Source organism: Dioscorea cayenensis, chromosome 17 (genome assembly GCF_009730915.1).
Source record: "Dioscorea cayenensis subsp. rotundata cultivar TDr96_F1 chromosome 17, TDr96_F1_v2_PseudoChromosome.rev07_lg8_w22 25.fasta, whole genome shotgun sequence".
Taxonomy (NCBI): domain Eukaryota; kingdom Viridiplantae; phylum Streptophyta; class Magnoliopsida; order Dioscoreales; family Dioscoreaceae; genus Dioscorea; species Dioscorea cayenensis.
Genome location: NC_052487.1, coordinates 17,668,443 through 17,690,111, shown reverse-complemented (window position 1 = coordinate 17,690,111; position 21,669 = coordinate 17,668,443). Strand labels below are relative to the sequence as shown.

Below are 21,669 nucleotides of genomic sequence, written 5' to 3'. Positions count from 1 at the left end.
CTCAAGAACATATATAGTGGTCATCTTAACAATTAGGAGTTAGACAAAGCCTAATAGACAGTTCAAACATTACATTACATTTGCTTTGTAACCATTTGAGCATGTCTTCAAACTCTTGTCTCTGAATCTGAAACTCAGTTCTTCCTTCCTGAAGTCCATATTAATTTGCCAAAAAACATTCAAGGATTTTGTTGTACAAAACTTGGTAGCACATGAGCTCTTTCAAGTGCTGTTTTCAAGTGGAAAGATTGGACTAATTTTTGTGTGCTTTGGACTTGTAAATTTTATGCTCTTCTTGTATGGAACATTAGCACCTGATTCCATCTGGAATGGAATCTTAAAATTCATTGATATATATATATATATATAATTAGTTTGAGGCACATTTAGCTCGTGTATTTTGCTATCATTTAAGCAAAGAAGTTTTTCTTTTCCTCTTTCTGATCAATAAAGCAAAAAAAAACAGCAAACATGTGTCTATGTTTGCAGATAAAGACCTGTCAAACTTCAACTTTGCATGAAATGACATCTATGTTGGTGTGTATAGTCTGTTGTTGTCAATTGTTTGTTTCTGGTTCTACCAAAAGTAACACAGGTCATATGCTTTGCTTACACATAAACACAAATATGCCATCACCATTCAAAATTCAGAAGGTTGCACAAATGGTTTACAGAGATTCAGAAGCATATAGTCTTCTTCGAGAAACCGAAAATAGGTAACAAATAGCTTTCATTTGAGAGATGAATTTGTTGATGGATATAATGGGTATAAACCCTAGTTCAAACCGTGGATCTTTTTGTTTGGAGATTGCTTAGGAACAAAAAAAAGTGACGGAAGTATATTTGCACTTGAATTCATTGATTATGACAAAAGTGATTGGGTCTTATGGGGAGATGGAGCCCTAATTTAGAAAACCTAATTCTGAATCTCAGATCGTTGCATGTTTAGTCAGGGACCACACCCTATTTATAAGAAATCTTTATGGGGCTAATTACAAGTCTGTTCATCATAGATTTGATAATTTTGCCCACAGAAATCCTACAACATATGATTAATATGTAAATCCACACATTTAAATTTAGATAATTAAGACCCAATTCAAACTTAAATCAGATCACAACAATTTGGGTTCATTCAAAACTTGAATATAATAAGATAAACACAAACGTCTATACAATTTATGCACATAAATACTTATAACCCTACATAATGTGTGGTCCATAACCCAATATTTCTATGCTAAAATTTATTGGCTCAGGAACAGAAACAAGTAACTAATGCAAGAAACTAAGCAAAGTTAAGACTTATAAATAGTCTAGAGAGATGAATTTCTATGCTAAAATTTCTTCCAGATTTTTATGCAACTAATCCTTGTTGACAATTACAAACACAAAGAAAAATAAAAATTGAGTGACCAAAATAAAAAGACACATAACATCAATTTTGCAGGAATTTTGGAGAACACCTTCAAGCACGGAAACGCGTGGAAAAGCATTTAACAACGACTAAATTCTACAGGTGTAATGCATGCAATTGCAATGCCATGGTCCCCTCCCATTTGCTTAAAAATTGGAAAAATTGACTACCACTTTGTAATCTTTTACTGTTTATATATATCTTTTTGGTCATACTGATGGGATTGAATTGCTGCAAATAATTCTGGATGAGAAATCAATCTTGCAGATATTTATTGAAAATTATTCTTGTTTACATTTTGGTTTTGTGATTCTTCTGGTTTTTATGCCTGATTTATTCTATTCAAACAATTAAAAAGACTGGTCTTTTGTTTGAATAAATGGTCACATTAATTATGGGTCATGTGTGTACAAAAAATGTGCAGATTAAAATTTTGGTCCTGTCTTTTATCCTTCAATTGGTTCCGTATGGAAAACAGACTTTTTCTTTATTATGGAATCCAGTGGTCGTTTGTAACAAAGACTAGTATTGGCGTTAATATGAAAATAAATTATTGTATGGGACTTGTATTTAGTATTTGATGTAACATTTAGAGAAAAAAGAAAAGTAAGTTTAGATTATTATTTTATTAATTGTTATTCAACTCTAGATTTTTTAATTAAATTCATTTCCATTGTATCTTTTTAATTATTTTTTTCCAAATAAATGTAGATTGTATATACACATGAAAATTTGGTTATAGTGTTTGGTTGTAAATTGATGTGAAATTAATGTGTTTTTTTTTACATCTTTGGTGTATCAGTTTTTTAGATGTCACAAATTTAAATTAATCTAGAATGAGGACACATATTTTTTATAGTAGTTTTTTTTTCAATGTTTTAAAATCTGATTTAGGGCGTGACTTGGAAATATTTCTTGATTAAGGGTCAATGGTCTAACCGGAGTTGAACAGGGTTGGCCTGGTCATGAATATAATATATATTTTTATAATTTTAATTGCATATAAATATGTAAATTGTATCATAAATTATTAATAAAATTTGAAAAAAAATAATATAAGAGCTCAACTTCTTATCATTTATAAATATCAATTTAATATATTAAATAAAATCTAACAAGTTAGGATTATCTAATACAATTTAAATATAAATTTAAGCAAGATACAATATTAAAAAATAAAGGGCCCAGTTGCCTGTTAGTCAAAAATAAAATAAAATAAAATAAAATAAAAATAAATAAAATTTTTGCGTAACTCTCAGTTGACACGGTTCAATCGTGTCAAGTTGATCAGTTCAACCAAATGCTCAACCTCGTTAATTAATTGGGTCAATTTTTTGTACCATTTTTATATAACTCGATCCATTGACATGGCCGGATTCGGTTGAATTAGGTTGAATCTAACAAGTCAAGCTGGGTTTCAAAATATTATTATTTTCATATGTAGAGATTGAAAATTAAAACTAATGCAACTTGCATCTACCATTCAAAATTATTGATATTAATAAATATTTTAAAATGAATTAGATATTTATTCATTTAATCAAATTTTGTGATGAATATATTGTGTATTTGAACGACTCAAGTTTGAATGGAAATTTAGTCAAAAATTTGAATTTAGAATGACCACCTGTAAAACAATAATGTTTAGAATTGTACTATAAATAAAAGCCCGAATCTAGACTTTGATATTTAAGATAAAAAAAATGGACTTCTAAAAGTCCACCGTCTTTGTCTAAATTTGGCTCTTTATTTAATGCTCCGACAAGTAATCAAATTACAAACGGTATTTCAAAATGTTGCAACAACAGATGTTACACGTTTAACTCAACAAATTTGTTTTTGGTAGTTTACATCATATATTTTAAAAATAAAATAATACCACAAAAAATTCATAAAATTAGAAATAACACATTAAATTATATATATACACATAAAAAGAGTTTTTTTAAATATAAAATATCTTGAAAATTATGGTTTGTTAATTGTGGTTTGTTGGTTTTTTTTTTATTTTTTATAAAAATGGATAAATCACTGAATTTATTAAAAAAATCAGTAAATACGCAAAGCAAAACACAAGATTACAAAAATAAAGAGGAATATAATAAACAATGCAGAAATCAAAAAGAGAGTATAGGGACATCACCAGAGATGATGTACACCTAAAGCTTACACATTGAAAATAAAGGGAAAAAACTGATTATTGCTGAGCAGACGAAATCTACTAGAAAGCGATAGAGATCAACTCGGTGGACAAAATGGAAGAATTGTGGTTTGCTGATATTTATGTGTATGTATATATATATATATATATATATATATACATATAACATGGCAAAAAAATTCATAACCCTACTGCATTGGTCCTATTATGAAAATGGGTGATGAGATTTTAAATATAAAAATTCATAACCCAACTGTATTGGTCATATTATGAAAATGGGTGATATGAGATTTTAAATATGGGTGTAGATTTGTAGCTAAACTTAATGTTATTTGGGCAATCAATTTCAGGTTTGTACATACCCTCCTAATTACAATTATTATATTTGTAAAATAAAATAAAATAAAACACGGAATACAGATCACATCTACAAAGTCCATATATAAAATATATATTAATTATTATGATTGATTGTAAGTGGATGGATCACTGTATCAAGGTTTTACATATGGTTCCCGTCTAGCAAGCATCCAAATGTATATCCCTTTCTTTTGTTTGTCTTAATTAGAGATAATGATATGATGTCCGGCATCACACGTCCATGGTTGTCTGTCGTGTCCTTTTGTCCCTTGCAAACCCTATGTATAATAAAAAGTGAATAAACTATAACAATTACATATTATTTAAAATAAATTAAATAAAAATAACAAAATTGCTACATTAAATAAATTTTATTTGATGTTGAGTAATAATAAATAATATGGCTAGCCAAACATAAATCCTCAAATATTTTTGTATTTAAACTTTATATATAGATTTTTTTTATTTAACTTATCAATACATAATTATCAATATTTAAAATATTAATATAAAAATAAAAATAAAATTCTAAATAATGCAATTGCTATTGCAAAATCTCTAAAATAAAAAAAACATTACAGATCTGATGGATTGGTGAGTTTTTCTCTTTGATCAATTATCTCAAAGTTTATGTTTTATTTTCATTATAAGGATTTATCGTTTTTTTCCTGTTTGTTTTATATCTAATTTAAATTTTTTTAATTTTTGTGTGGTTATTTGTTGTGTAAAAGTATTTATATTTGTTGAATGATTGTTAGGTATTTGTTAAATATTTGTTTCATTATGAAAATTATTGTGAAAAAATTTATATACTCGTGGTTAATTGTTATGAAAATTTTAATTATTCATTAGATTATTTGTTGAATAATTGTTGTATTTAATAATTGACTTATGTATGAATTTGTTTAAGGTTATTTTTAAATTGCCGTATTTGTTAATTTATTGTTTAGGCCATCTCTAATTATGCTTGATATTTGGTGTTTTAACCCAAATTTGGCGCAATATTAGCTCCAATCTGGCGCCAAATATAGAAACTGCTACAGTGACGCGCAACATGTAGAGCGGTTTGCGCGTCACTGTAGCAGTGATATATGTTTTTTTTCGGTTTTCATTTTGAGTTTTTTTAAAATTTTTTTTTTTTTCAATTTTAATTTTCAGTTTATTTTATTTTATTTTTCAGTTTATTATTAATCTTTTTTTTAATCTTTTTTGGTTTTTTGTTTTAATTTTCAGTTTTTTTTATTTTATTTTTATAAAATTTATATTTATAATTTTATATTTTAATTAAATTTAACTAGTTTTTTTTAATTCATGGACAAATAAAAAGACTACAAAGAGTACTTATTAGTATTTTTAAATTTATAAAAGATTATAGAGAAAATAACTGTTTACTCCTCAAAAATTTCAAAACTTCCCAAACAGCCCCTATGAGTTTTGAATACCTCAGACAACCCTTCTTTTATTGTTTTACTTCCTTTTTGCCCCTGCATTATGAAATTCCATCATTGCCCTTAAACCTTTTTGCATACATTTTTTCATTCTTTTTGCATGTACTCATTTCTTAAACAGAGAGCTCATTTCTTTAAACAGAGAGCTCATTTCTTAAACATAAACCTCATTTTGTTAAACAGAAAACTCATTTTTTAAACAGAAACATTGATATTTAAACAAAACCAATATTTACATGACAAATTAATCATGGGTATAAAAACCAATTAATCTTGGCCACTCGTACATATTTAAATAGAAACAACGATATTTAAGCACTTTTTTAAACGTAAACGCAATATATTAAACATAAATATCGATAGTTAAACAAAGAGAAACAAGTATAAAGATGGTTGTTCTTTATTATATGGAGATAACGATATTTACATTAAAAATTTAACAAGTTTGTGGGAAAAAATTTAAGTTAGCATGATTACATTATAACTACAAACAAAAGAATTTAGGTTAGCATGAAGAGTAATGCATGTACTCATTTCTTAAACAGAAAACTTATTTTTTAAACAGAACCTCATATTTTAAATAGAAACCTCATGTTTTAAATAGAAACTCATTGCACCCAAGGGCATTATAGTCAAACCCTGTCACACTTGCCACAACTTCCCACGCAAAGGACAATTTCGTCCAAAAAAATCCAAATTAACTCTATCAATCACTGTTAGATGCTTGGGGGTTTAAAAAATCATTGTATTCAAAAGAAAGGGGGTTTCATGGATATTCAAATTTAGGCGGAGAATATGTGCATATTGCAAACTTTGGCGGTGTTTTTAGCAATTTCCACAAGATTATATGAACTTTCAAGATTACTTTTATTTAAAATATTATTTGATAAAGGTATAGTTGAATATGATTTATTAGAAGTTGTAGAAGTATATTAATAATAATGATAAATTCAAAAAATAATATTTAATGCTTCATAATTTTTTTATATGTATAAATAAAAAAATTAAAAAACACTCTAAAATAAGATAGTAAAAAAAAGGGAAGAAAATATAAGGGGAAAGCTATCTACTAGAATTAACATCAATTTAGAAAAATACAAGCAACACTTAAAAAACATTGGAGCTATTAACCAAAACTACACTTAATTTTTTTAATAACTAATTTTTTCATAACTATATCAAACGCTTCATGTGCATATCGAGAATCGAATTAATTATTTACACAATTAAAAAATCATCAATTTTTATTTAAGAAAAAAAAACACATCCTTAAAATAAAATAATTAATATTCATCAAGTGCATGAGTTAGTCACGTTGCCTCAATTAAAATCCAAACAGTACAACTCGGCTAAGCCGGCCCACGGTTTCACTTAGCCGTGGTCGGCAACCCTCCTAAAAATCGCACGTTGCTCTTCTCCGCCCACCCCCCAAACAAGATCTTTGACTTTTTGCCACATGGCTACACACCACTCAATGCCGTCACACCTTACACCCCCTCTATCAATTAAACAAAAACTTTGTTTATAAAAAATGAAATTTTCCATTGCAAAAGTTTAAACTGTCCTTCCACTCCTTCTAATTTCCACCACAAGCAGCGTTGTCTAATTTCGTCCAATCAAATAGATAGTTAGGCTTAGATAAGCTATTGGCCTTGCGGCTTTGACGCAAATCCTCGTCTTCCTAGTTCCCACTCGGAATTCCAAATCCTACTCCCCATTTAATCCTCTCCCCAAACCAAACTTCCAAAATCCAAGAATCCCTAAGCATTCCACACCATGTTCGTCTTCTCCTCCAGGGCCAGCGTGCCCTTCGCCGGCGCGTTCTTCACGCCGTCCGGCCTCTCCGGTACCGCGCTAATACAAACCCTAGCTCGACTCTCTCACGACCTCTCCATCTCCTCCCCGCTCCAGCGCCGGAACTCCAGATCTCTCCTCCGGTGTATCAAGATCCTCTCCACTTTCTTCGAATCGCTTCTTGAATCCGAACTCTCGCCGTCTTCGTCTTCCTCTGCTGATCTTTGTTTCAAGGAGCTCTATGTTTTGGTTTACCGCGCTAAGGCTCTTCTTCACTGCTGCTCCCATTCCGGCCGTCTATGGCTTTTGATTCAAAGCCATCGTGTTTCTGGTTATTTTCATGATCTCTGTCGCGAGATCTACACCCTTCTTGATATCCTCCCTCTTGGTGATTTCAAGAATCTCGCCGGAGAAACGCGGGAACAGATCGAACTTCTTCGGCGGCAGCTGAGGGAATCGAAGCTTTTCTTTGATCCTCATGAGGAGTCTCTCCGGCGAATGGTTTTCTCTTTCTTGGATGGTTTCGAGAATGGTTGTGTTCCCGATCAGGGTGAGCTCCGGGAAGCTTTCATCCAGAGATTGGGGATTCGTAGCGCCAGTGCTTGCCGAGCTGAGGTTGATTTCCTGGAAGAACGTATCCACGTTGATGATCGAGAAGATGATGACGCCGATCCGGCCACGCTGAGCGCCATGGCGGCGCTCGCTCGGTATTCGAGGTTCGCTCTGTTTGGTTTTCAAGAAGATGAGGTTGATCGGAATGGGAGAACTTTGAAAAAAGGCGTAGTTTCTCGCGAGCTCGCCGAGCAATCGCTTTCAATCCCTAAAGATTTCTGCTGCCCTGTTTCATTGGATTTGATGCGAGACCCGGTCATCATCTCCTCCGGTCAAACATACGACCGTGAATCCATCTCTCGATGGTTGGAAGACGGCCACTGTACCTGTCCCAACTCCGGCCAGACGCTAAACCACACGAGTCTCGTCCCCAACCGCGCTCTCCGGAGCTTGATATCCCGGTGGTGCGCCGCCAATAGCATCGCCTACGATTCTCCCGGAGACCGGCAGCGAGATCGCAGCCGCCGCAGCGTCGAGCAAAGCAGCAGCTGGAGCTACCAGAGCAACAGTGGACCTTCTGGTTCGCCTTCTCTCCAGTGGTTCCGATGAGGCCAAGACCGTCGCCGTCCGTGAGCTCCGGTTCCTCGCAAAAACCGGCAGGGATAACCGCGCCTGCATTGCGGACGCCGGCGCAATCCCTCTCCTCCACCTTCTCCTCCTTTCATCCAACCCCATAGCTCAAGAAAACACAGTCACCGCCATCCTCAATCTCTCTATCTTGGATAAAAACAAGGACTTGATAATGTCCGAGCATGGATGTCTCCGTTCGATCGTGTACGTGCTGAGGAATGGATGGACAACGGAGGCGAGAGAGAACGCGGCTGCCACCTTGTTTAGTCTCTCCGCCATCCACGACTACAAGAAGATGATAATGGCAGAGCCAGGCGCAGTGGAAGCGCTAGCAGAATTGTTAATAATCGGAAGCTCAAGAGGAAAGAAGGACGCAGTGACGGCATTGTTCAATCTCTCAACGCACCCGGAGAGCGGCGAGAAGATGGTCAGCTCCGGAGCGGTATCCGCATTGGTGTCAGCGCTGGGGATGGAAGGAGTGGCGGAAGAGGCCGCCGGCGCGCTGGCGATGCTGATGAGGCAAGTAATAGTGGCGAGTGAGGTGGGGAAGGAGGATAAGGCAGTGGCGGGGCTTGTTAGATTGATGAGAAGTGGAAGTCCGAGGGCGAAGGAGAACGCGGTTGCGGCGTTGAACGAGATGTGCCGGAGTGGAGGTGCAGCGATGACGAAGAGAGTGGCGAGCACGCCGGCGCTTGGTGCGTTGATACAGACGTTGTTGTTCACGGGGACGAAGAGGGCGAGGAGGAAGGCGGCGTCGCTGGCGAGGATGTGCCAGAGGTGTGAGACTCTGCCGGCGACGATGTCTTTGGCTGGTGGATGGGGGATTGAGTACGTTTTGGGGAGGAGTAGTACGATGACCAGAGGGGGTGGTGGTGGTGGTGGTGGTGGTGGTCCTGATGTGCCGGTGGCTGGGCTGGTGGCTATTTCAGTGCCAGTGCTTTAGTTCAGTGAGATTGTTTTATCTCTCTAACTATACATACATTCTTTTATTCATTGATATTATTATTATTATTATTATTATTATTATTTACACGAGGACAGATTAAAAAGTGAATACTTTTGTACGAATGGGCATTTAATGTTTCATGGTTTTGGGAAGAGATTTGGAGAGAGAGAGAGATAGAGTGATTTGTGTTACTGTTAGGATTTGAGATTGATATCTTTTGTTATTATATATATATACAGATATATTGTGGAGATTTGGTTTTTGGATTTAATAACATTGGGGGGAATACTTAATTCATGTGTTCATTGTGTTGTGCGGAGAATATGGACAGAATGGAAATTATTTGGTTGCTTGTTTTTTTTGAATTATTATTTAATGTTTTGAATGTGGAAGAATGTATTTGTTAATTTGGGGAGCAGAAGTTGTAATCTGTCTTAGGTCATGTTCATATGCTTCTCTGTTCTTTATCTCCATGTGGTAATTGAAATGGATGTTTTGATGTCTATTAATTATTTAATATACGAATCTTTTAAGGATTTTTTTTTTTTGGTTTTATTTTTTTTGATGACCTTTATGCTCTCAGGTCATTGAAACAAAAACATTATTGCAACACCAGTAACACATGAAGTTGATATTGTGCTCCACTTAGCACACATACTCAAGAAGTTGGGAAAATTCCATTTGTTAAGGTTTTCTCACCCACCCACTCTTCTTTGTTTAATTTATCTCTCTTTCTGTTCCAAACCCTTTTGCTTCAATTACCCTGACAGCACGGGTGCATAAAAAAAATATTAAAAAAATAAATTTCTACACCATAAAAAATATAATAATAAATATAGGTGAACAAGTTGTACATAACATTACTTTCAAATCATGTATATTTATAATTTAGATAAATTTTTTATGGCATCTTAAAAAATTTTCATATCAACATCATACACTATTAACAGCCCATCTCATATCAACTTCACATATTCATGGCTTCTCCACTTCAGCTTAAAGCGGAGAACTCAAGTCAAACTCAGCTCCTTCATTTTCAACTTTGGGACTTATATTTCCTTTGTCTCCACCTCACATATATAGAATAAGCTTTTCCACATTCCAATCCACATACATAGTTTTTAAAACCCGTGTTGAATTTGCTAATCACATTTATAATTTAGTGATCCGCTGGCTAATACAACCACGTGATCAATAGGCCAATTTCATATTCATAGAATAAGCCACTTTTGACGCTTTTGATACATGCTTACTATTAGCGCCAATAGAATCAGGATTAACTATTCTTACAATACCCTCTCACACTGCATCTAGGAATACTTTGGTTGTAGTTTGGGGTTGACTCATCTCCAAGATTGCCTTATTAACATGTGGAGTGCATGGAGGCCCATCTTTAGAGGGTGAAAGAAAAATACTTGAAACACTCTGGCCAGAGTTATTCTTTAGAATGTTTGGCTAGAAAAGAATATACGCATTTTCTTTTATTTTTGCTTTTTATTTTTTTATATTTTGATTATTAAAATTACTTATATATTTATTTTTTGAGTATGTGTAGCGCCAGAGTACAAAAGGCAGAGATTGGAGAAGTATGTTCAAACTATGAAGAGAAGCTTGGAGTTCCTCGACCTCCGAGAAGGTGAGCCAAGTAACCCCTGAGAGATCCGTATCCGTATAGAACTAACCCTAATTAGTTTTTGTTGGGCCATCTAAGAAAGCACGACTCTTTAGAACAGCTTATTTTTGGTTATTATTATTATTATTATTATTATTATTATTATTTTTATGTTTTTCTCATTACACCACGACTAGTGGACTTTTTATTTTTTGTTTCTATTATTTAATTAACAGTTTATCTACTTCATTAAAAAAAAAATCTAACTGATTTTGAACGGATTGTAAACTGATTTGCAGCCTACAAGTCTCTACAATTTTTCCAATTATCTAAAGTCATATTTATCTCTTAGATATTTTTGTAACAATTTTTTCTTTTTTACTTGGTATTGGTGTGAACTTTTTTCCTTGACAATGACTTGTATTTTTTTATTTTATTTTATTTTTGTTTTGCAATCTTCTTTCTCAATATTTTCTGTTCTGGCTAAGCAACTTATGCACTTTCCCTTTTGCTTCCATAAATTGCTGACGGAGATGAGACTTTCTATATGGGTATTGTGAAAAAAGAATGATGAAAGGCATGTAAATGAGTGAGCTTCTAAATGATGTGCAACATCCACTAACTCTTCAAGAAGATGGTCATGGACATATAGAGGTGAAGTAAATTAATTAGAGTCAAAAGACCTCTGGCTATCTCTATGCTAGAGTAAAGACTAAGTTTGATTCCTTGTACATTGGTCGGAATATTTATTTTTATCACATTATCTCCTATTGTTCAACTGTTTTGATTTAGGGTTATCTATGCTACTTCCTTTCAGCAAAGTTGTCTTGTATGGACCACATGTAAATGGTTTACATGGGTCATGTGAATTTAGTGTTTTACTGTAGTTGGCTAATTTTCAATCTTATTTGTTAGTTATTGTTTATACAATATACTGAATTTTGAGCTTGTTATGCACATGGGTTCACTTTAACTACACTTTATTTACCATCCATGTGGCTAACGTGTCATCGAGCTTATTTAGTGTTGTGCACATGGAGCAACCTTAAACCATACTTCATTTATCATCTTATTGGGCAGTTTTTTATGCGATTCCCTTAAATTTGTAAATTTGCAATGTGTGGAACAATGTCTTTTTAGTTTTGGATGCAACAAGTAAAATGAAAAGTCTAACTCAACTTCATATCATTAAAGATATATAGTTGTAAGGCACAATAAGTTTTGGACAAAAAGTACAGAAGAGATGGCCAAGATAGTGGCAAAATACACAAACAATAATCACACACAACTACAGAATAACAACAGCAGTAGTCCTATCAAGATAACTGTTTACAAATTAAGTCTTAGATTTAAACTAACACCTTTGACGTTGCCTTCTTTGATTCCTCTGTTCCACTGCCACACCATATTGAAGAACCGCATGAGCAGTAAAATTTTCAAGGGTTACCAAACTTTGACTTTTTTTCAATTTGGTATCCCAACTTTAATTTGAATAAAAAAGGATACCTAAGTACGAAATATTTTCAATGGCAGGTAACCCATAAATTTTTGGGCCATGTGCACTGAAGTGGAGGCCGGAAATGTCGCAATCATCAGCCGGGGTTTATAAAATTATTACCATGTGTATTGTTTTTCCTAGTCAGACCGACTTAGACAACCGGGCTTGCCAGGTCATCACTTGATGTCCATCTCAGCCAGGGTCTAGGGTGAAACGAAGATGGCCACACGTTAATAAAACCCCGCTCCTTCCTTTTCCTCGAGAAAGACATATGCATACAACACAGTTTCCATCATTCTCGGGTCTGAGAAGGAGACAAAGGAGGAGTAGGGACAAGTAGGGTTTCAGTTGGTTTGCTGCGACTGGGGAGAGAGAAGAGAGTACTGTACTCACTATCGAGATTGAACGAAGTAGAGCTCATCCATGAAGATGGCCATCAACTGGGAGCTACGACATATAAATACTCATAACTGGTAAAAGGAAACTAGATATATAAATACTCATGAAACTTAGCATATACCTGAACAAAATACGGGTTTCAAATTCCATAAGAAACCTTTCAAACGCTTTTGAGAGAAAGACCAAGAGTATACTATCATAGGAAATACTTAGCACTCATATGCAGCTATGCATACCATGTCCACATTTCGGCCTAATGTCCGCTGTCACTAGCAATATCCAAAATTTTAAATGAAAAAATTTTTCAAAGTAAACTCCCACAGAGTTGGCTATAAGCCGCGTCCCGAACAAAATACACAAGAAAAACATGTCCAATCATTTCTAAATAAAGCAATAATCAGGATTTGGCCTTTTCAACATACCAAAAATACAAGTAAAACATGTAAATTCTTGTTAGAAAGAACGATAGCATCATAACCATATTATATTGATAAAGAGCATACATCAACTCACAAATGAACTTTAAAAACCCTAATGCAACTATGCAAATACAATAATCCACTCACAGACATCTGCTCCCAAAAAGTCGCTTTCCACTCCTCCACGAGCTCCTCGCCATACTCGAAGGTTGTTCCTCCTCACAAGAAAGAATATAACATATGAAAATGACAGAAACAATAAAATACAGAAAAGGATGCACGTGACTCCCCTAATCCGAATGATTTGGGCCCGATTGGATTCAAACGACACCCAATTTACCCACAACAAGAACCAATGGGTTCTTGACACTAACATCTCTATGATTCTACCCAAAAATCAGGAAGAAACAAAACCATGTTGCAGTTGCTACAACACAACTACAGTAACATCTCTCGTGCTACAATGAGGATCGTGTTTCACAATTTGACTTTAAATTTAAATTTTCTCAAAATTGTAGATATAAGGGTATTTTGAGAAATTGGAATATTACTGAATTGATTACTATAAAATATGAGTTTCCAACCAAATATGGTTATATATCACAAATTGCCACAATATTCATGGGCATATAGTATTTTTTATCTCATTACCAAGGTAATCTCATTACGTGATAATATATTATTACTGCGAACCAAATAATCCCTTAGTTTTAGGTATTATCTGAGTAATTTATTTGCACGACAGACAACAACTGTTTTTTTAAAGCTTTTTATCCGCATTTTTTTCTAAAAAAAAATTATTTTTATAAGTTTTTTATAAGCACATCAAATTAAGCTAGTTAATTAAACAGCTCATAACCTAGTAGAATTGTCTCGAATTCAAATCTTATTGAACACGATGATAATAATGGGTCTGTAATTATGGATGCAAGTAAGCTTGGCCCTTCTTTGCCTTGGGCTTCTGCATCCTCGATCCAAACCGGCCCTTTCCCAAATCCTTCGGTCACCTAACTATTCCAATGCGGTTGGTGAAAACTCCAATCTCCTGCACATCTCTAACAATGACCCTCATCCTCTCTAACTCCGACTCTCCATTGATCCTGGTCTACCAACATCTCCGGTCTTGGCATGCAAGCATTAATCTCACCAAACAATAGTCACCTTGCCATTTTCGATCTTGATAATGTCACAAAGCGGAAATCCTTCCCACACTTTCCCTGTTGGCCATGCATTCCCTCAAGCTTCATCTAATGGCTTAGTTACTGCCAACTACACTGAGAGAGTTCACTGTGATGGACTTTTCAAGTTTGTGGATTCCATTCCTCCATATGTATAGAGGTATTATTACTTGAACACTCTTAACAGGAACAAAGAACATCACTTACAATAATGGCAGCCAGCTTGATGTTTTCTCCCACTCCGAGCAATGACCCAATCCGGCTTTGAGCAACACCCATGTAGTGCATGTGTCTTGAGTGTATATATATATATGATCGATGTCATTTAGCCATTAAGGATTTCAATTTATTTTGTTTTATTTTATTTTTCACTTGGGAGTAAAACACTGGAGCCTAACAGAGAAAGCTCGGGTAGAGCTGTTAAAATGGGCCTAACTTGTCGGGTCGGCCCGCCCCGCCAACAAAAATTGGCCGGTTGGGTTGGCCTTTTGTAGGCTCTTTTGGAAGCGGGCTGAAACGGGTCAACCCGTTTGGGTTAGGGTTATGGATGGGGCGGGGTGGGCTAGCCATTCCTTTTGATTTATTTAATTTAAAAAAAAAGATTAAATGAGGGTAAATGTTTTAGGTGCTTTATGTAATATCATGGTATTGATATTTCTCTTATCTATAATAGTTCAATTCATGTGGGAACTTTTGAATGTTGGGTTAATTGGTTAACTTGGTTGGATATGTTGTTATTTACTTGTTTTATTATTTTAGTTATGTGATTTATTATGACATCATATGTAAAATATATTTTAAAATATGTGTTTTGTATTATGTTTTGTGCTTTAATGAATATCTATTGGTTTGGTTTGGTTTATTAAAAAAAATAATCAACATATAAAATATATAATTTTTAAATATTTTATATTTTTAGTGGGCCGGCCCGCTTAACCCGCCAACCCAAGGTGGGTTGGGTCGGGTTGGCATTTTGCCAACTCACCAAATGGCGGGCCAGTTCAGTTTTAACAGGTCTAAGCTTGGGTGTTAGAAGAAAGAAACAATGTATTATTAAGAAATTTTTGTTACCTCATCCACATTGGAATATGATAATTCTTTTTCAAGGAATTTTTGTTATCACATCCACTTTAGAAAATATGGTAATTCTCTCCTCCATCAACTTTTACCTCGCTGATTGATGAGGTAACCTTAAGCACTTCATGGATCGAGAGCAGGCTTACGTTTTTGCAACCCTGGACTGGCCTGTGACTCCTGATGGATGTCTTCATCGGTTCAGTTTTTTTTTCACTTTTTTTCGTTGTTTGACTGCTTCTTTGATTGTAGTCTTTCTCACCTCTGGTGAGGATTCCAGTCTCTTTTCTTTTTGTGTGGTTGTTCTCTTTTCTCTAGCCCTCTTGTTTGTTCCGTACTGTTTCACTTTTTCTTAATAAAAGTTATGGTTTATCCACTTTATTCCCCCAAAAAAACTACTAGCTTGCTGGTTAAGGAATTAACTCCTCTCATAAGATCGAGTTGATATGATTTGTTAATTTTATTAAAAAATAAAAATAAAAAATTGTTATGGAGAAAATGCCGATTACTTGTTAAATAATTTAATACTAATTCATTGATTTTTTTTTGTCATAAACAAAATTTTTATGATGAGATCAAATCTTTTAAGATGCTGGGCATTGTTTCTAATTTTGTCCGCAATATATTTTCTGTTATTAAATTAAATAAAATATGCCAAAAGTGTAGTTTTTAATGAAAAAAAATTAAAACAAAAACTAATAAATAAATATTAAAAATATTTCATGAATTAACAATAGTTTTAGGTTGATGGCTAATTTAATTATGGAACATGACTTTTATATAATTTAAATCAAACACACAATTTTTTTATTTTTAAATTTTTAAATGGATAAACCACTTATCTCACCTCAATTAGCTAATATTGTCCAAAGAAGTTGGTCTTTTAACCTCTCACTTAGTGACTGAAAAATTATTATCTTTTTAGAAAAATAATTCAGTGGACTCGGTTTTGTGGTAACTACCACAAAATCAAGAGGTGGCTTATTCTTAGTCATAGTTTATAAATTTATTTATTTATTTATTATATAATATAGAGATAGATTGCTAATTACTTTAAAAGATTATTGTCATTCTAAAAATTATTAAATTGAGACAATTCAATGAGTGAAAATTATCTACATCTTGGTTCCGTTGTAACTACCATGAAATATAGGATCATCTCTCGATCTTTCTAATGGAAAGGTGTGGTCAAACAAATGACTCTTTATTATATTTTACTTTATATAGTGATTTGAATTATGTATAGAGGAGAAAGAGAATAATTACGCTCTCATCTTTTCCTATTTTTTCACTTGTCCCTGTGTCCCTCAATCTCTATTTCTCTATCTCTCTTCATATCTTCCTCAACTTTCTCTTTTTGTTCCGGCTACCGTGACCTTGGCCAGCATTAGAAAAACTACTATACTATATAAGGGTTCTCCTATCTCAGTTGTTAAATCTAAGCAGTTAAAAGACCCAGGAATACCACCATCTTTTTGTTGGGGTTTTGCATGAAATGCAACAGTGAAAAATGCAAAATTTACTGTAGTGATGTTACTGTTCACATGCGGCCGTTATGCGGGCGCACACTTGCACGTGAACCTCACTGGCGAACCTATGCGGGCGCAAGCTTGCCTGTGAGGCTTTCTGTTTGCGAGGTTATTGCAACATGAATACTGTAGCGAAAACACTGTTCACATACGGGGTTCATGCGCTCAAACACCCAGTGAAACTCACTGGCGATTTCGTGTGGCCTGTATGCAGCCCGCATAAGCTGCAAAACACCTTCAATAGCTTCCTTGAGGCTTCAATGCTCCTCCTAAAGATTCTACAAGGCTTCAAGGTTTCAAAACAACTCATAAAATGCTATCAAACATACAACAACACAAGAAACGAATTTTTAGCGTGGAAACCCTACAAATCGAGGAAAAACCACGGGACTTTTTAGAGCCTCTTAAACATGTTTCCACTATGTTGACTTATGGGATAACACCAAGTTCTCTCTAGCTCTCTAGAAGAATACATGCAAAGAACATGAATTTCACAAGAAAAGAGATTCAACACTCATACATCATCCATACACTAGGATGGTTCACGAAAAGGACCTTAAGGAATGAGAGTTGAGGGATCAAACCAAAGAATTAGGAGAGATCCGACGATGAAGCCTTCCAATCTTGCCTTCTCCAAGAACCCTAGCTTCACCTTCTCTTCCTTAGATGATGCCCTTTCACATTTTCTCTTCTTTTCCCCCAAAAAAACTGTGAATCATCACCCCCTCATTCTCATCAAAGATGAGAGCTTTTACCATTGTGAAATTCCCTTCAAGCCCTCCTCCATAAGTCAACATAGCTTCATTTTTTTTCATTTTTTTTTAACTATGGGGCAACCCAACAAATGGGCTGGACCCAATACTTTTGTATATAAAATAGATGATAATTCACAAATAGTCCTTAGCCTATACCAAAATATTGATTTTGCATCTGTGGACCATAAAATGTTCCATTTTCATTATACAACTACAAAAAAATATTCATTTTGGTAGAGTCCATATATCAAATAACTTCTTTTTGGTTCATTAACAACATAAATATATTCAATTTGGTTTGGTTAGTGCGCGACATCTTAATTGATTTAAAATTTAGAACAATTCATTAGAAAGACTAATTATTCCACCATCAACTATGTCAGATAAAAAAACCAACTTGAACATTTTCATGTAGTTTAGTGACCAAAGAGACATTTGATTGGACTCATAGAGTAAAATAAATATTTAGATACCGTTCAAAGACTAATTTTAGATGTTTACCAATAAATTCTTCAAAACAGTGATATCTTTCTTAGTGCCCTTTTAAAATAATTATTATTATTATAATAATAAAGAATTGAGAATAATTTTTCATACATTCTTTTCTTGTTATTTTTTTGGTTTTTACATTAAGCCCTCGAATGCTGACAGACAATCAACGGTTACTTGACCAATTGATATCGGGTCTTTTGTGTAAATGTTTTTATTTTGAAAGAATTCCGAGATTAAAATTTACGCGAGACGATAGTAAAGTGTTGTTAAGCTTGCTAAATGAGGGTAATTTTTGCCTAGTATAAAAAAAAAAATTGTTGGCAGATAAAAACACAAATAGCAATCCAATTCCCCAATACAAATCACTAATTTGATGAAATTTAACTTCATCTTGGGGCTGACAAAACAGACTCAACTAATACAACAGAAGCATTCCCCTGCTGTGCATCATGTGGTAGAGGTGTAGCTATAGACAAGAAATCAAAGTCTAGTTGCTGATCCACAACACTCATTGAACCTTCCAAAACTTTCACCACTTCAGACATTGAAGGCCTTTTACTGCTATCCCTTTGTAAGCACCACATTGCAAGCCTTATCACCTCAACAGCGTCATCCTGGTGCAATTGCATATCACTGCATTGACCATCAACCAGATCTTCAATCCTATTTTCTTCAATGAATTTCTGCAGCTTTCTTATCAAATGGAAGCTATCCTCAGATTGAGAACTATCCAGGTTCTTTCTGCCACACACTATTTCCATCATAACAACACCAAAACTATATATATCTACTTTCTCAGTTATTCTAGAAGTCAACCATTCAGGAGCCAAGTAACCTGGTGTTCCTCTCATTCTGGTCATCACCTGGCTTTGTTCTCTATCAATCAACTTTGCCAATCCAAAATCAGAGACCTTGGCATTGAATTTGTCATCTAAAAGTATATTCTGTGGCTTGATATCCAAATGTGCTATCCTCTGTCTACATTCTTCATGAAGATATGACAGTCCCTTGGCTATATCAGTAATGATCCTTTGTCTTGTGTTCCAGTCAAGAGCATCAGCTTCACTGGCATGAAAAATCCATTTGTCTAATGATCCATTTGGCATGTACTCATAAACAAGAAGTCGATAAGTTTTCTCTGCGCAAAAGCCGATCAATCTCACCAGTTTGATGTGATGAATGCTACCGATTGTTTGAACCTCTGCCAAGAATTCCTTCTTTCCTTGCCCAACATCATCTAATCGTTTCACTGCTACCTTTACACCATCTGCTAGTTCTCCCTCAAACACAGAACCAAACCCTCCTTGACCGAGTTTTTTTGAGAAATTCTCAGTTGCAATCCTCAACTCTTCAAATGAAAACCTTGTAGGCATGCCCGGAACTTGATCAAATTCATCTCCTTCTTCCAACTCAGAGCTCATCCTCTTTCTCTTAATAACAACATATATAACAAGCATTACAACAACAACAACTACTGCCAAACTTGCAAACATTGATCCAAGTATCACTCCAAGGTTCGATGATTTCCTCCCTGGAGATGAAGATGGAGGAGTAGCAGTAGTATTCCGATTTACCTGAACCTTGATATAAGCTGAGGAATTATAGTGACTAACATCTGGCTGATTACGCAACATAGAAAAGAGTTGCGAATACATATAACAAGTACCTTTTGAGAAATCAGCAACATGCTGGAAAAAGGCAGCCTTACAAGAACAATTCCCCAAACAAGCTTGTTTGCAGGCAGCTTCAGTATTGATGGAAGAATTGACAAAAGCTATCGTCGAAATAATTGAAATAGGAAACGTTGTTCAGAGTCAAGAACTCATGATCCTGAATAGATTGACAAGAAAGACTAGTCCTGAGCCTGCAACCAAGACTGGGCTGAAGACCATCAACCTGTTCAAAGAAAGGTGTGCTTCCATTTGCCGGGCAGCTGCACTGGCCTCTCGAGCAAATACCATACGCACCGCACACGGTTGGATACTGACAAGTAGAAATCTGTATTTCCGGGAAGACATCACCAAGTGAAATCCAACCAGAGTCTTCTGTCCAAGTGTAGACTCTCATATGTCCATCAGACTCAAACCTCATGTACTGCATGGATTCCACTTGTGGTGGAAGCGAGATGGGTTCTTTGCCTGTAGAGAACACTAGGCTACCATTGGTGTACGTGATGTTGTTTGTTCCTGACATCCCGTACGAGAAATACCTTTGAGGAGGATTAGAATCAATGTAAGCATATAAACCGTTAGAGAGAACAGTGAGATAGAATCGACCATCAGTGGAGTTGGTGGTGGAGGAGTTGGAGGTAAGTCTCTGGCCAACCATCAGAGACTGACCAACGAGGAGAGTATCAGTTGGGTGCTCGAAGGATTGCCAGACGGGAACGTTGTTCCGGGAATAAAGAACAAGGTTGCCGTTGTGGGTGAGATTAAGTCTGGCGACGGAAAGGCTGGAGGTGTTAGTAGACCAGACAATGGTGGAGTCGGAGTCGGAGAGGATGAGGTTGCCGTCGGAGGTGAGTCGGAGAGTGGAGTTTTCGTGGACGGGACGGGAGCGGTTGGGTGACCATAGGACTTGAGGAAAGGCACGGGTTGGTTCGAGGATGATGGAAGCGCTGTCGGTGTAGACGATGAAGATGGAGAGGATGAAGGAGAGGCAGGGAGAGGAGGAACAGTAGAAGCCGAAGGCGAAGGAAGGGCCGAGACGGCCGATCAAGAGGATGACTCGGATGAAGGAGCCGTCGGAGTAGGAGATGTTGGTGGAGATGGACCAGTTGTTGGTCCAGACGGTGGAGAGGTTGGCGGTTGGGTAGTCAAAGGGTTGGGAGAAAGATGAAGAGATGGTGATGAAGATGAACAAGAGAAGGACGAGCTTGTTCTGTGCCTCGATTCTTGTGAATGGAGCTCCACACGGTTGCATCAGATACCATAGAAGGCGGAGGCAGGGTGACCCTTTGTCGCCATTACTCTTTATTTTGGTGACTGACGTTCTTAGCTCGATGTTCGCGCACGCTCTTAATTCGCAAGTGTTAGTGGGGGTGCCTTTGGGAGATTTTGGGAATAGATGTAACCTGCATTATGCGGACGATCTCTTGATTCTGACTGCTGGTGGGTGCGAAGATCTCAGGATAATTAAGCTGATTCTGTATCTATTTGAAGGGTTATCTGGGCTCGAAACTAATTTTTCGAAAACCTGTCTCTACTCCAGTCGAGTTGGTGTACTTCCCAGTCAAGCGGCTTTAGCTACGTTGCAGTGTAAGGCAAGTTTACTTCCAGTTGTATATTTGGGTATCCCAATATCTAGCAGAAGGCCGCGCAAGCAGGACTGGGAAGAGGTCATTTTCAAGGTTAGGAAAAGGCTTGCGGCATGGAAAATGCAACATTTATCTCTTGGAGGTCGCCT

General features: G+C 35.6%; 2 protein-coding genes across 2 annotated transcripts; one reads left to right on the top strand and one right to left on the bottom strand.

The window, feature by feature from the left end:
- The first annotated feature begins 6,940 nt into the window (after positions 1 to 6,940).
- On the top strand, positions 6,941 to 9,601 carry LOC120280765 (U-box domain-containing protein 17-like). The gene is given in 2 exon segments (XM_039287709.1): positions 6,941 to 8,229; positions 8,231 to 9,601. Coding segments are annotated over 2 exon segments (2,142 nt in total). The 5' UTR covers positions 6,941 to 7,162; the 3' UTR covers positions 9,306 to 9,601.
- Positions 9,602 to 18,629: 9,028 nt separating this feature from the next.
- Positions 18,630 to 21,342, bottom strand: LOC120280602 (G-type lectin S-receptor-like serine/threonine-protein kinase SD2-5). Its single transcript, XM_039287479.1, is given in 2 exon segments — positions 18,630 to 20,009; positions 20,011 to 21,342. Coding segments are annotated over 2 exon segments (2,535 nt in total). The 5' UTR covers positions 21,187 to 21,342; the 3' UTR covers positions 18,630 to 18,650.
- Between the last annotated feature and the right edge of the window lie 327 nt (positions 21,343 to 21,669).